At 33.1% G+C, this 17,736-nt stretch overlaps 1 protein-coding gene across 1 annotated transcript in view; it reads right to left on the bottom strand.

Moving 5' to 3' along the window:
- The window catches only part of LOC110447258 (chordin-like), a 70,293-nt gene that overhangs the window by 22,870 nt on the left and 29,687 nt on the right, over positions 1 to 17,736 (bottom strand). The window contains exons 3-6 of the mRNA XM_021492833.1: positions 16,994 to 17,126; positions 8,169 to 8,276; positions 7,609 to 7,735; positions 1,107 to 1,197 (exon numbers count right to left, since the gene is read on the bottom strand). Of these exons, the coding sequence (XP_021348508.1) occupies positions 1,107 to 1,197; positions 7,609 to 7,735; positions 8,169 to 8,276; positions 16,994 to 17,126 (459 nt within the window). The remainder of the gene's footprint in view (positions 1 to 1,106; positions 1,198 to 7,608; positions 7,736 to 8,168; positions 8,277 to 16,993; positions 17,127 to 17,736) is intronic.

Here is a 17,736-nt window from a genome sequence, read left to right as displayed (position 1 = left end):
CGTTAGACGAATGCTGAATGCTGTGTATTCTTGAATTGCATATTCAAATATAATCTTACATATGTTTAAGTGAAGTAATTTTCTTACAGACTTTTTGGCCACCTTTGGGTTGTTTTCATAAAAAATATATTAAGTTTACCAACATTTGAATTTTGTCTTATAGTTAAGATCCTGAATGATCATGGGTATACGCTGTGAACCATTCTTAATCTGGAATCAGATAAATTCTGAAAATTGGCAAATTGCTTAATAACGTTTTAATATATTTATTAAGATAAAGCAAAAGAAGACAAACATTAAGGTATATGAGAACCTAGTTCGCACACAGCATACATGATGTAAGGGCGGAATATAAACAAATGGTATATTTACACAGTGATCCTTGAAAAGTACAAGTAGAATAGGATCATACAATAATAGTTTTTAATGATTTGTTTTAGTTCACTTTTCGCAACAAAAACAAATTCGACGGTCAACAGATATCCAAGGGGATGACACATAAAACTCAAACCTAACCATTAAAGAATCTTAAAGTGAATGCTGTCTGAAATATTTATCCCAGTCCATAAAAATCTCTGCCATCGAAATAGTTAAGTTTTACTTGTATGTGACTTCAATGTCACGCTTGGCGGTGTCTTTCACATAACGTGACAATAATATTTGAACCAATATCTGGAACGAGCACGACTCACTAATGTTGTTCTCTCGGCACTTCTATTGTTCGTTATTATTTAAAACAAACTCACACATCTGTTTCAATTTGATGACTGTTAATTATTCTTTACACATCTTAACATACTTGCAGAATGGCATTCCTTTGAGTGCGGATCGTTATCAAATACTCTTAACTTTCAAACTACAGGGAAGTTGTTTATGCAATTAAGTCGCTACACTTAAAAAAAAGATGGCAATTAATTAAAATTCGTTCTATCATCGCTTCAATACATCGTCCTTGAAGCTTTTTCTAAACCCCAATCAAATGGCGGAGGGCATCTGAACATCCTACTACAATTTCCATAGTGTTGAGTCTATTCACTATATCTGAGGTAGCGTGCCTCTACCCCTCTTCCACGCCACTAATCAAGATTTTCTCGTTCATAAAATACCTTGTTATCATCTGTAGGAGCTTCCAGACGCTTTTGTATCAGAACGTTTCCGTTTCTGTCTATCATTTGAATGGATTTAGGTCGATTTAATCTGTAAATACAAAACAAAAACACCTAGACAGACATAAATTGATACCAGCAATTTGTCAGGTACAGAGAATAAGGCACAAAAGAAATAAACGGATACTGCAATGAAATTCCTAGAAGTTAACGGTTCCTCAAGCAGGAGAACATTTACGTATGTGTTATAAACTAGACTACCACTAACGCACTTTATGTTATTATTGCTTATGTAAACAAATGTATAACATGCCTCTTTGCATAATGCATCTGGAAAAATAAAAATAAAGGTTACATAAACATACGTAGAAACACTTGTATTGATCAAATAATGGTGCACTATAACACATCAGTTGAGTTAAATTCTACAAGAAGAAAATTTAAATCGAAAGAAAAATTTAGGTTCAAAAAGGGATATGCTACTTTCAATAATAATTATATTGACGGTTTGTGTAAGATATATCCTAAAATTGTTTTTTGCTTATCAATTGTGAGTGTCATCAATAGATAAATCAATTAAGTAAGATACTATTTTCTAATCATGAAACACATTTTAAACATTTCCTAATGAAAATCTCTACTGAAAGGAGTTGCAAGGCTCATTTAGATAGAATATTTGTTATTATATAAATTGATATGCAGAAACGAAAGAAAGTCTAGTAAACTAACTGTTATGTGAAACCTTTCTAGCGCAATAATTCGAAGACATAGTCTGTTAGCGCTTTTATCAAATGAAAGACAGAGTATATGAATTGCTTTACTCTTGTATTTATTTCATACATAAAAATATTCATTTTAACATTTTCACAATTCTGTTTTATAACGAGAGATACTTAATATGACTGACGATTGATATATTATATCGACAAATTCTCAGTCTAACCATTATGAAAATTTCATTACATTGTTTCTGTCAGGTTAAAAATAGACGTCATATGATTACAGGTTCCTTTGGAAGTCAACATTAAAAATCAATGCCGCATACCATAACTTACACAATACGTCAAATCAATACTGTATGTTATCACAGGCCCAGGGTCAAAGTCGATCATAAGATAATGATTAAAATTATAGTTTATGACATAATATATAAAGCATGTATTATTATATAAAATAGCGTTCCTTATAACAATGGCCAGTGACAAAGCCAATGAGACATATACATAGTAACGTACCATTCCTTATAGCATAGGCCTTATACTATAAGCCGAGGACAAAACCAACATTTTATATACTTATATCAACGTAAAACACCATACCCAATACTATAGGCCTGATAATATAGGCTGGGGAAAAGTCAATACTATAAAATATAGTTAAATACAAAACACCATACCCAATAACATAGGCCTGATAATATAGGCTGGGGGAAAGTCAATACTATAAAATATATTCAAATACAAAACACCATACCCAATAATATAGGCCTGATGATATAGGCTAGGGAAAAGTCAATACTATAAAATATAGTTAAATACAAAACACCATACCCAATAATAAAGGCCTGATGATATAGGCTGGGGAAAAGTCAATACTATAAAATATAGTTAAATACAAAACACCATACCCAATACTATAGGCCTGATAATATAGGCTGGGGAAAGTCAATACTATAAAATATAGTTAAATACAAAACACCATACCCAATAATAAAGGCCTGATGATATAGGCTGGGGAAAAGTCAATACTATAAAATATAGTTAAATACAAAACACCATACCCAATAATATAGACCTGATAAAATAGGCCTAATAATATAGGCTGGGGAAAAGTCAATACTATAAAATATAGTTAAATACAAAACACCATACCCAATAATATAGGCCTGATAATATAGGCTGGGGAAAAGTCAATACTATAAAATATAGTCAAATACAAAATATCATAAGTGGGCTTGTGTCGAATTCCGCACTATACGTCAAATACTACTCCTTATAACATATTTATAAAAGGAATGTAGTTTGAATGAAAACTCCGTGGAAAGTGGTTTTATGAAGTGTATTATATTGCATGCACGGGTCATGTCCGTACATTCTCGTATATTTACACGTGATAGCTATAATGCACGAACGACTGCCGCTAATGACGTTAGGTTTTCACCTTTACGATCAGAGGAGTTGATATTTTTACGGCACAAAGTATACCCTAACGTGAAGTTTGATACTTCCTAACGGGACCTGTGTTGATAAGATAATACCTACTCTTTTATCCGTTATAATGTAGTTTACTTTACAGCAAACAATACCACGGGCATCATCTGCCATCTAAACCAATGGTTGTATGCAGATCTAACTTAGGGGAGGATGAGACGAGTATTTATGGGGGTTTTATCACATGTTTAAGTACAAGAGAAAAATGCACAGACATATTCTTAAAATTCTTCCTTCTATCAATCCAGGGGCTTTCTTCTGAACGGCTTCAGTTCGCTGCACACAATTTAACTTTACAAGAAATGCTACCTGCAGTCAAGAATAATTGCCTATGGTTCAAATTCCAAAATGCCCCTTATAGCCGTTGTCACGTACTGCGATCCTTTAAATAGGGATTCAACCAGCGCGTGAAGATAAGATAGGGTCTTCCCTATGTACGGTTCACAACCCTTAGGTCATCTTAGATTCGTGTTTACAGGAAAAAAAACTCGAGCCTCACATTCCACGATCAACCTTAAGATTGTTAGTATACTAACTATTAACACTAGCATATTTTGTTTAGTATGCAGCATACTGACTCCATTAAGCCAAGCACTACATTTCACGATCAACCTTACGATTGTCGAGTGTGCTATCAACACTAGCAACTTGTATTTAGTATGCAATATACTGACTTGATAACAAGTCCGTTATGTTTGTGAAAGAGCATGCAAATATTGTTCTTTTTTTTCATTTTTGTTTTCATGGAATGTTTGTATTTTTATGGATTGTACTGAACAATGAACAAAATTGTTACTTAAGTTTCAACAGAGTACATTTACAGTGCACGTCTATCTTACATACGATACGCAATGCAGTAAATTTACTGTTAATAGTATAACACATATATGATTGTTAAATATTGACAAGCTACGTACGGATCATCTACATTACCAGTTGGTAAAAGGTAACAAACGATGACCGCCTCCATTTTTGCACGATTCTTTGTATAGGTGCTTGTATCTATATTTACAAGGAAAGTTATTTAGGAGTAACTTTATTAATTTTTACAACAATTACGAAACACATTTTATGAATTTATATTAATCTTTACTGTAAACCCAGATAGCAGAATGTAGCATCATAACACGTAGTAAAATAGCTTAAGGGTATATAGTACCCTATTGTGACATTTGTTTCCGTGGCAAAAAGTTCCACACGAAGGTCAATTATTTGAAGATAAAAAGATAAACAATACTTATATAACCACCGGTATAATTTATAAAAAAAAAAAAAAAATCCAACAGACTTTTTTGGTTCTAATATAATAACAGTTATATAGCTACACAAACAAATATATATATAAAGACATATACACCTACAAATTATATAGAACTCGCATGTTTATCGTTTCGCAATGGAGTTAAGGTAACATGTGAGATTATTCTATTGAAATTGCATGTATTTACAAATAATTTGTTTTGGTACTGCGACATATATCCTTTAAACACGGGTGGTAAATGATTTTCAAAAACTGCTACCAGATCATCAAATGCATCCATTGCTTCTTTAATTTGCTTTACACCCTAAACATAACACTTCAAGATATTGTTAAGCCGCTACATAACGTTAATTTCCTCATGGTTGTGTAAAGTGTTATGTTACTCTCTTGGCATCAACGTTTATGAACACGTGTCTGAATGCTTGAGTACGGTCACCTATTTCTTTTTCGCGAGTTTAATATATGTTTGTTTATGTCGTCAAAAGATTCAATCTTAAATTGAAAATCTCTTTGGATTGTGTTTTGAGACACATGTAATCTTTGATGTTCTGCTATTTTATTTGTCATTCAGAGGATGAAATCCTTGTGATTATTTAATTGTAAGATGCAGAATCGCAAAAACAAATATGTTCATGATAATTCAAACGTATTAAGCCTGCTTACATGTACTATACGCCTCTTTATACCTCATAAATTTAAGAAGAAAAAATAATGTAAAACTATAATGCAAACCTTTATTTTTTAAGAATGAAAATAAAACGGCATATGCAAATTAGCATTGCAAGTCTAGAATTATAATATTAGATTTATCTAATTGTTGAACCTTATGTTGAATAGTAATAATAGCATAGAGTAATAGTATTAGTGTCATTCAATGTACATCTTACAACCGTGAAAAGATTAATAAAATTAGGAAATTGTAACGGAGCGAAAACGGGGTATCCCAGTCGAGGGCTAAAATCATGTAATGTTAGCCCAACTGAGGCGTAGGGCGAGGTTTTGATGTTACAGAATCTTAGCCAGAATAAACTAAAGGTACATTTGAACGGCTCCGCCTAAGCAATTTAGTATGTCCTTACAAGGAACAACACATAGTTCACAGTGTTAATTATATTTTTTTTTAAAACAATCTGTATCTAAAATCATCAAAACATTTCATATAACAACAAAACAGAATTAAAAACCGTACTAGTGTATCACTTGCACTAGCGGGCATAAAAGTACCAGACAGATCGGCCGAGATAGAAAACCTAGCACTGGGTATCACCTGAGATATATCCCTGTGTAGGTGCGAGAGACAATGTATATGTACAATCTCTATTACAATTAATCGATATAACAAGGATAAGGACATGATTCACGAAAATGCCGAACAGCTTTCCCTCTGTGTTTTTGTCATCGAATGCAAAGCCATCTGGTTATTGAATATAGATCAGAACTGTTTGATATCTTCAGCAGATTTTTTCTATCCCGTACGATCGATATGCCATAACGTCGCCATATTGAATATGTATACATCAGTTATTTGATAACTGTAACAGAAATATCTGTGTCTCGCTCGACTGATATTTTAAAGCACTTAGATATTGGATAGACATTATAATTTTGATAATATAAACACAAAAATGGCTGTCAGACATGGAATGATTGTATTCACACACCTATGACTGGAAACATTCATCGCGGAACTGTGTATTCTAGTATGTTTTTCATGGTATCCAGATAACATTAACAGCAGTGTTTTTTTCGACCAAACACAATGAAATACTTGCACACCGTATCTCTATAAATTTCTAATAAAATTACAAAGCAAAAATTGTACAGTATTTTGTAAATACATGTTTTTTGTTGAAACTGGCAAAACATTACGATAAACATCGATATGTTTAGTTTATCTATTGTTTAATATTTAAAGGAATAGGCAGTAGAAAATCTAAAATTCAATATTCTGATATTAACTGAATTCAGTAGACATATTGATAATCAAAGTGAAATGAGCAGACTGTGACACAATCGGAACCAAATATCGGTACGAAAAAATACAATTCGAGCAGGCAAGACACCTTAAATGGAATATCCCTTTTAAAATTAAACCTTGCGATCCGGACAAAAAAAAATCGAATCACAATTTCTGTCAGACCTAGAAGTACCAAGTTAACACTTATATGTTGTAATGTAGTTGGAACGCTTTGGTCAAAATGTCTTAAAATAGTCTTACATTCGTACTCCTATCTCTGTCTCTGCTATGTACATTACAAAACCGTGTCTCATAGAATTTCCAAACACACGTGCGGGACTGCATAGAACCACCTGTGTATCTGGCGGCTGTGATTGATGCGAGGTAAACTCGTGTAGTCTGCGTCACTTGAGACATCGCCATTAGTCAACGTCTCATTAGCACTGCTTGGCTTCTGTACAAGTGTTTACAGCGTTGGTGTCAGGGTCTGTACTTTTTACTACACCTAGCTTGAGCTTCATTTTGATACATTTCCACACTTTTTGTAACTGGGATACATATTAAAATACATTTTAACTATATTGACCAATCTAACGTTTCCTTTTAATTGATGTATTCAAGACATTTTAATAAGATATAGCGTGAATCCCAATAAACGCGATTTCTAGAGAACTATACAATATTTGAACGCAATATAAATCCATATTTTATTCGCCTGACTGTTTTTCAATATCAGAATTTCGATATTATATTATATCTTTACGTAATACTTCCACTACAAGAAACACTGTCTTAATATTCTTCGTCGACGTTGAACAAAGGGTCATGCAGAAAAATTTAAAAGTTCGATAAATAGTTCATGTGCTTAGAAAAAGACTTGAAAACAAGCAATTGAGGAACAGAATAAGTAATAGAATGACCGTTAACCTCGTCAAGGCCCCTCTGATATAGGTTCAAGCAGATTTCACTGAGTTGGTAATGCATCATACAAAAGACATCTTATACATAAATCTTAACGACCAATCCAGCAGGGAATTCGATGTATTTATTTATTGAATTATGAATTATAATTACCGTTCGTGTCGCAGTGTGTACTGGATTCCGCCCGAGTTTGTCACCTTTAGCTTGACCACAGCAACGGCCCTAGTATATACGGGTATCCGACCAGGTACGTTCCGACCCACCAGTAACGCTATGTAATCTGCAATGATCATATTCGAATTACGTTTATTATCTTAATTTTTGTACAAGTCAGATATATTTAACCTACATAAGTGATTTAAGTGTTTTATTTCGTGTTCAAAAAGAAGTAATTTAAAAATGGTCAATTCGAAAAAAGTCCATTTGAAAATTTCCATTAGGATTCACCTGATTATTTATACAAGGCGAAGATTGATACAAATGCTCCACATTTTCGGAATATCTTGCCATTACGTTCATAGCACTATAAACGGTTTTAAAACTTTGAATGATTGTTTTCATTTAATTGCATTATTATTTATTTCTACAACACTTTATCGTTACCAAAACTGATAGTGATCAAGTGTATTCTGCTTAAGTACAACCATATACTAGGTGCAGACATATACTGATGTCTAGGTATATAATTGTTACTGTGACATGCATTAACTCACTTTTTGATTTATATTTATCGATCGTCTTCCCGTCTCCGGTAAGCGCCGCATCCACTTCCGCTTCCAGATCAACCGGAAGAAGGGAATATTTGTCTTCAAACGTCACTGCTGCAATTAACGGAGAGCGAAACAAACTTTAGGTACTTGAAAACATGAATTCTGTTGATATAGGAGAACTACAATATGGCATCTGTTACTATCGTATGCGTAAGATTTTGAGACTAAAGTATTTTCTACTTTCATTAATCGACCGATAAAACGTACCGTATAGCATCTTTGTGGAAAAAATTAAAGACATAATACTTTTTGATTTCTATTGATATCGGCTTCTATTATCATTCACCATACTACGATCCTTTGTAGACATCCTTTGTCTATGTGATTGATTTGACAGCTTGCGTACACTAACATTATAATAACAAAAAAAGTTTTATCCCTAAACGTTTGTATAACGAGTATAAGAACTGTATCTAATTGTTATGTTTCAGATATTCAAATGCACCTGGCGAGCACTCTACATGAAAGTTAATACACCTACTGCAAATCATGTAATATGCGTAATTTCTTCTTTTTTATTTTATTTTTTGCTTTAACCGACTTTTTTGCGGGGAAAATAGATTTTCAAGATCTTACTTTAACATTATAATGAGTGACATGTGATCATATGATGTAACTCGGTTGTTAGATGGAAGAGTCGTATAAACATGAAACATTTTATATTCTACCACAGTGACAACACATCTTGATTATTTTAATACTAATCTTTTTTATAATCAATCAGAATCAATTAACGTAAGATTACACTTCATCATTCCCTACATTCCGTTTAATAAAAAGTGGAAGTGTTAAGGGTTTGGGTCGTTCATCCTACCACACAATATCGCGCTCATGGATCGTAAATCTGGTGGATAACGACTAGAGACCTTTCCACCATCAGTCGACAAAACGTTGGCGATGAACCGCGAATGTGAAGCGTGAAATATAAGTTCTAAACAAGTAAATCCCCCGATGTTTAGGATTCTTATGTACTTGTCAACACAAACTGCCAAAACATTGTTTGTTGAGACTAGAAAAGAGAAAAGTTTACATAACGCCTGTAATGCTTTCTATGTTGTTTACGGTAGTTGTAAACTGATCATTGTTATTAGCGCTAATTAGTAGCAACAAGCTCAGCATGTGATGACACATTGAATACGAGAGAAACACTTGCCAGGAACACAAATAATGAGATCACAGGGTTTCACCTAAGAGGTTAAAACAAAAGATGGTATGCAGAAAGGACACATCGTATTACAAATACTATATATCAGTCTATCTTATCAGTAGTTTATTTTCAAGATAGTCTGGAAATAATTAATTTGCATCGATTTCAATTTGCAAGCGATTTTTCGCGAGTCTTTGTTTTCGAATACTACCAAACAGCGTTTAGCATATAATTATGGCAATAGTTTTGCAACTGAGATGATTGTATTCTTAAGTATATAGAGAAGTATATCACATTTAAATATATTCAACCGTTTATTGTCATCTTCCAGCGATACAAAACATACCTTTCAAATCAAATACAGTTTAAATACGTCAGCTGGATTGTTCTCGTTAGTTTCTTAACATACGAATTAAATGTGTAGGTATAACTTTATCCTACTGGCATACTGATGCAAAATGCATATTGGAATCGGCAGTCCTACCTAATAGTGTATGTGTAAAACACACTAAGGAACTATGTGGTATTTCTATTATCAGACGTGACACTCTCCCAGTGAGGTAACATTACTCCTTATCACCGATACTATCTGACTGTGTAATAGATTAGACAGCTGTTTCATCCGGCACCGAATATTATACATCTTCATTGGTGACAGATATTTAAAACAAAAAATATAAAAATGAATCCTTAAATACATGCACATATGTTATCGGAGTCAAAATGATTACCATAAGGTAGCATGGCTGATAAACACTGTCGTAACTTGATTTAACAATTTGTGTTGAAAATTTCACTGATTATGTAATGAACCGATGGGTAATGTTTTAACAAAACAGAATGCAGACAAACATCATGTTAATAGTATCGTGCTATTGAGGTGTTATGTCTAACCACAACACTGTAACGTGACAGTATGGACCAAACATGCGAAGTTCAATAAAAGCATCACTGTTAAACTACTCATTATGTGCTATGAAAATAAAATGATATCGAAATGTTTGAACAGGCAATTGGGTTAAATTGGGCGATTAACTTAAGATGAATGAACTTGTTCACCCGTACGAGCGAGAAATGTACAAAATTAATGTTTTCCATATAAAACAATTTAATACGCTTTTGTAGACACGATCTTTTAGTATTGTGGCGTTATATATTGTTGTATTGAGTGAGTTGTATGGCCACCAGGCGGTGTAGTATATAGCGATATAGGAAGGTATCGCATTGTAATTATTTAGTATGTTCACATCATAACGTACATGTACTCCAATTAACATACCGTACACGCCTGTTCCATGTTTTCCCATTCAACCATTGCGCAAGAAGACGATTTATCAGTGTGAAGAACATTTGAATATCTGTTAGATAGTTGCAATTAAACAGGTATTGAAAGGAATGCAAACTTCAATAAATTTTCATCATAATATTTTGAAATAGAACATGAATGCGTGCCTAATGTGTTGGCTCAATTATAAAGTGCATATTTTCGATACAGGTTTATAGGCATTTACTACATTTACTACATAACTTATATAATTAAACCATGAATTTCAATATTTTATCAGATACGGACAATTGTTTCTTGTACTTAGAGTGAATTTGCGTAAAGGTTGTTAATGTGATAAGTGTGACAGTTAAAATTATATAATAACCTAACATCTGTGTAAGAGTAATGATTACCTGCTACCTGGCTTTTTATACATGCTATTTACATTAGACATACGATTTAACGATATGAAAACTGTATGTGTTGTATTTGTGTTAGAGTTAAGTTTATCTGCTATTTTACATATTATACTTTTGATTTGTTTTAGCTTCAAGCTAACTGCTATCTTACCGAATATACATGTGATGTATGTAAGAGTAAAGGTTATATACTACCTTACACATTATACCTGTGATATGTGTTAGAGTTAGGGTCATATACTACCCTACACATTATACATGTGTTTGGAATAGAGTCAAGGTTACATACTACCTTACACATTATACCTGTTATATGTGTTAGAGTTAAGGTATATGCTACCTTACACATTACACCTGTTATATGTGTTAGAGTTAAGGTTATATGCTACCTTACACATTATACCTGTTATATGTGTTAGAGTTAAGGTTACATACTACCTTATACATTATACCTGTGATATGTGTTAAAAAAAGGTTATATGCTACCTTACACATTATACCTGTTATATGTGTTAGAGTTAAGGTTACATATTACCTTATACATTATACCTGTGATATGTGTTAAAGTTAAGGTTATATGCTACCTTAAACATTATACCTGTGATATGTGTTAGAGTTAAAGGGATATGCTACCTTCCACATTATACCTATGATATGTGTTAGAGTTAAGGTTATATGCTATCTTACACATTATACCTGTGATATGTGTTAGAGTTAAGGTTATATACTACCTTACACATAATACCAGTGTTTGGTGTTAGAGTTAAGGTTACATACTACCCTACACATTACACGTGTGATTTATGTCAGAGAAAATGTTATCTGCTTCCTTACACATTATACATGGGATTTGTGATAGCTTTAATGTTAATTATCTACTAATTAAACCATTAAAATTTTATTTGTGTTATATTTCAGGATTATCTTCTTATATGGACATGATACCTGTGATATGTGGTAGCTTTAAGTTATTGCTGCCTTGCTCATCATACCTGTGTTTGTGCTACAGTAAACATGATCTGCTAACGTAAATATATCATAATTGTGATTTGTGTTAGAGTTAAGTTTACATACCATCTTACTCAATATACCTGTGATTTGTGTTAGAGATAAGCAGGTTATATTATGATTAACATACAACATACGGGCTTTTGGAAAGGATAGATATTTTAAAGTTAGGTGTCATTCTTGCCTAGGTGACAAATAAAGTTTGGTCAATATGTGACTACTTTATTGAGAATTAGCTAATCTGCACAACTACATGTATGTGCAAATTATCGCTAATACCGCTAAAACGTAGGTTGACATGTACAGATAATCGTGGTCGTTCGAACATATGCGCTTCCATATATTTTTGAGTGGGTTTAATACATCTGTATTTAACATCTTTAAACATTTTCATGTGCAGTGTTTGAGAAATTTATTCTGCTCTTGACCCCGGTCAAATATCTACTTGACCACAAAAGCCAGTATATTTTGAGTCATAGAAGTAAATGTATCTATTACTTTCGTAACAAATAAACCCTTTCTGAAGTGTTTGTACAGAAACGTACTCCGTGCTAAGTACTACCCCCATGCAGAGGTGTGAGCGGCCACAGCAAATACTTCCTTCTGTTTGCTCATTAAACAATTACTCGCTATTTCTCCTATCGTAGGGGCTAACAAGGGGAAATTGAAAGGTAGGAAAGGTATGATATCAAATGATTCATATAATGTATACAGCAAATACAGCAAATATATTATTTATTGTGGTTTTTGAATTTCTACTGAAACAGTGACTTTTATCGCTGGTTTCTTGAAAATTTAACAGTGCTAATCACTTAAATACAAGACTGTTATTTAAGCATTCATTCACTGGCCGATTCGACAGAAATTATTTTATATTTTATTTTCATTTTTTTAACATAATCAAACAATTCCCTTACTTGATTTCAAGTTATTTTTAGAATGTACACGCGTGTTAAATTTCAAGGAGTCAAATGTGTGTGAAAAAAATACAACAGTGTGACAACTGAATTTTTACTGTGCGAATTCTAATCTCCATGAAATTTATGATTAGAATACTCTTTTACCAATGGGTGAGTAATTGAAACTGTTAAAGGATACTTTTATTAGATCTGTACATGCCCATGTCCGTACCAAAAGCTCATTGATGTCTGTATGACAACATTGGTACGCGACTTTGGTTACAATAAGCGAAATTCAAATGAGTTCTGACTAGTTTTTTTCATAATAAAAATTGTTTTTATCATAAGGTTAACGTTTTTGTTCACAATTATTCTTTCACTTGTGGAATATTAGGACGTTATATGGGGTGTACTTCACGTAGGACACGGTTAGGTGATACTAAACATATTACATAGTTTACATATCAAACATTGATATATTTATTACATTGAATAACGGTCCACATAAATCTAGGAACAGTATATGGCTCTGTCCACAAATCATGTAAGTTATATTGTGTAGAAGCAATGGTGAATGGAGATTATATTTTAAGCATGAATACCATGTAAAGGTTAAAACGTTTTATACATAAAAAATTCCCGTGTGCTTTCCCAAGCAGTAATCTTTTCAATGAAATTACCTTTTATGTTATGTCTAGATGTAGTGTTTTCTACAGAATTACCCCCTCAGCTATTCTTAAACTGCATTCATCATGTGTGCTATGCCTCGCTTCTTGTAATGTTAACTACAGTATTGCCCCTTATGCTATTGTAAGTTGTATTTTATTCTACAAAATTGTCCCCTATGCTATCCATAGTCGTAGTCTTTTCTATGGTATTTGGCTAATGTTTTCCAAAACGGTGGTCTTTTCCAGAAACCCATCCCGTATACTATGCGTCTAAGCAGACTTTTCTATACCAGTATCCCTTCTGCTATCCCCAGCCGTAGGCTATGCTCAGTCTACAACCTTTATTCACAACAAAACATATAGAAAGTGTTGTCTTCTCTTGCCGTGTTCCATACTTAACACTATGTTTTCACCTTACCAATACGCTTTAGTTGTGCAGGAAGAATTTTGTTTCGTCATGCTGGGGCTTTATTTAAAAAGCAATTTTGATTTGAAATTCATTTCTATTCTTTGTTACGATGAAAATAGTCTGAGTTAGCGGTACTTGACACATAAATGGAGCTATGTAGGAGGACTGGACAATACGTTAGATGGTAAATGTTCCGTGCAAATGCTGTTAAACACCTCCCAACAATATTGAAACGGGGAAACAATTAATACAATTTGTCAAATTCAGTCAATATTTGATTTTTGAGTAGAGGAATGTTTGTGAAGAAAGGACTGAGACTCGCTCTATGTCTGTACCGAGGACCGAACGTTTACTATAACACTTACAGGCCCCTCCAGCGGTCAGTGTTTTTGTTGACCCCACATAACTAGACACGGTCGTCATTGTAACACTCAGCTGACCTCATGGTAGAAATAAATAGGGATGGAATTCCAGCAGATTTCAAATAAATAGGATGGAATTCCAGCAGATTTCATTCTTTTAATTTTACATTTGGTCGCATTCAAATATTTCTTTCACATATTACTTTGCTAAATGTTACAATATAGAATTTTTGTGTATCTTATCAAAACGGAATACATGTTAATCTTGAAACAGATAAGTTTTATTGTCAATGTCAATAATGATGAGCATGACAAATACTTTATCTTAAATAAAACTGACAATTCAGCTTATTAAGAAAATTAATGAAAATCAATTACCAGGATATATCGTTGCACCATCTTTACAACTGAAACATGTTTTTTGTGAATTTAAAATGGACATTTTAAATGCAAAAGTTATAAAAGGAACAACAACGAATGTGACGTAATAACGATGTTTTGGACAACAGTGTCAATTCAGTCCCATGATGCAACAGACAAAAGTTCATTTTGTCTTGATGAATACTAGTTCGATGAAAAGTCTTAAAAGCTTTTCACTTCACTAGATGAAATATAACTGATATTGTCCCGAAAAAAAGGGAATACCCTTTTAGCATGAGATTCAAGTAAATTAATAATAAGAAAGCCTAATATGCAAACCCAAGTTGCTAAAATATATTTACAGATGTTTAAAAATAACTGAGGAAAACATTTGTTGTTTTTGGGATAAAACGATACATGACATTACCTCAGGCTAAAAAACAAAGAAATATGATATCCATAAATTCAGGTTAATTAATGTGGGTTAGTGTTTTGCGGAAATATTTTATATATAAAGACTTAAAAGTTGTCAACCCTTTGCTTATATTAATGTACTAACTAGATCTTTTTGTTATGTTTTTTATTACGAAATGTTGGATTGGGACAATGCACGAAGGCATGGTCAAAACTTAGCATTGAATACGCTTATACAATGCAACAGAAATTCGACAATTGAATATGATTAATATTGATGTTATGTGGATATGTTCTCCAAATGAAATATTTCAATCATATGACCAAAACGTTAAAATTATAAAGAACTCAACCTTTTGACATTTTGTCATATCTTAGTCGTGATACTGTACTTGGTGTTTATGTACCACGGATGTACCTTGGTTCTTGCGTTGCAATTACACATTATCGAGAGGTATAATCATTCGTATATTTGCTCACAAGCACGTAAGTAAAATATTTGATAATTAAAACAAGTTGATTGATAACTGGAAAACTTTTTTTTGTTTTAAAGAATGTTATATTATTAAAATATTTCCTATTGTCACCGACGTTAATGAATGAAACACTTTTTTATGGTAATTAGGGGTTAAATGCCTTCGCAACAGGTGCGAAAAAGAAAGAGCAGGAAAGTCAGCCAAAAGACATTTGTTATGTTATGATTTAATTATCTAAGAATGTTCTTCTGCTGCCAATATCATTTTTTGTTCTTGTTAAATTGCTAATATTTGATCGGTCAACTCAATTCCAAAATAACAAGCTTATAAAATATTTCATCTATAACCGATTTTTAACTCGAAAATATGGGTGCAGGTATCACGAAATTTGCGCCATTTATAGCTTATGTACTTTTTTTCACGAATACATCGGAAATGTCGACAATCCAATCAGTACAAGCTCTAATGTCCGCCCGACACGGCGTGGCAGGTGTGAATCTGATAGAGGGAGTGGGAGGTTGGTAATAAAATGTACATCTGGCTGCTACCCCATCTAACCGTGAGTCAGTGTGCAGGTGTCGAAGGCATTCCAGGTCCATGTTCTCACCCTATACTTCACCATTAACTAAAATCCTGCTTCTGTTCTTAGTTTCACAATCATTGCTTAAATTGAGGAATTTCCATATCTTGACTTTTTTTTTTGTCAAATAAGAATGCATTGATGAAATTATAGCAAATATCTTAAACCTAATTTTTTCCTCAAATACTTCCGAAGGAAAACATATTGACTGAAGAAACGTTTGTGAAATTGGGTCAAGTTATATTAAGGATAAATGCCACTTCACAAATATACTGTGACCTGTTTGTTAGAGTTACCTCCCTTCTATATTTTTTTTAAATGCCAACTCCATATTCATAAACCAAATTGGGTAAGTTCTTAACGCAGTATCCTATTGTAAGTGGTATCTTGATGCAGGTGTAGCAAGGTTGGAAATAACTGTTATGGGAAGTTTAAAGCGATATCCGTATATGGTTGTCTCTAAATAATTTCTCGAGCTGGTTTAAGTGCACAAGATTGAACAAGAACAGTTCTTAATGATTATAGTTAATCTTCTTTAATGGTGATTATTTCTGCATAATTATATATGCAACTGCGCTTTAATGTTGAAATAATTTTAACTACACTACACTATGTCGATAATTTGTCAGATTATGTTGACATCTTTTCTATAATGATGTCGACATATACATTGGCAGACATTTACCACACTATATATGACAATAACTGAAACCCGTGACTTTTTGTCTCCGCCTGATCCTATAAACAATCAGTACTTACTGTCTCCAGGACATGACTTGCAACATTTGTCCGGAAGTAGAATTGGATTAGGGCAGTTCGGTAACGGACATTCATTCTCAATTTTGACACATCGCACTTTCCCGTAATGATGTAGAATCCCTTTCCTCATCAACTGTGTAAATAAAGTAACGTGCTATTAAACATACATTACATTTCCTCTGATTTAAATACAATATACTTTAATCCACTTATAATATCTATACATATATAAACGCATTATAAAAAAGAGACTTCAAATCACACGTGATCAAACTCAAAAAAATATGTCAAGGACTATTTAAATTTTTACGCTACAATTTTCCTCGATATTCAGGGTTTGTGCCCTTTGCTTGCAATCGTCCAACTTCAAGGAACCTGACTATCTACAATATGTTTGGTCCAACATATAAAGTGCCACGATTTACATGGAGATTCTTGGGGATCCTTGTTACGTTAATTAGCAGAGTTGAGAAATTCATCTATCATCATAATGGCGAGAGCTTAAACACAAAGGCTTCGACGAATTATGAGTGAGAGTACAATGTTAAAAGATTTGAAAGAAAAGTTAACAATTAATTTGAAATCGTGGTTGGTTATTGGCATGCGTATATTTATATGAGTAATACCTTTATTAGAGAGTCACCATACCTAGGGTCCCGAGGGTTCAACTGTTACCCTCGGTAGTGTTTATTTAAGCAATGAATAGTTGTAGATGGACGTACGGCCCTATAACACCGATCTCT

The sequence above is a fragment of the Mizuhopecten yessoensis genome, unplaced genomic scaffold (genome assembly GCF_002113885.1).
Source record: "Mizuhopecten yessoensis strain PY_sf001 unplaced genomic scaffold, ASM211388v2 scaffold3253, whole genome shotgun sequence".
NCBI classification, from domain to species: Eukaryota; Metazoa; Mollusca; class Bivalvia; order Pectinida; family Pectinidae; genus Mizuhopecten; species Mizuhopecten yessoensis.
Note: the sequence above shows the minus strand (reverse complement) of the source record. Positions and strands in the feature narration are given on the sequence as shown.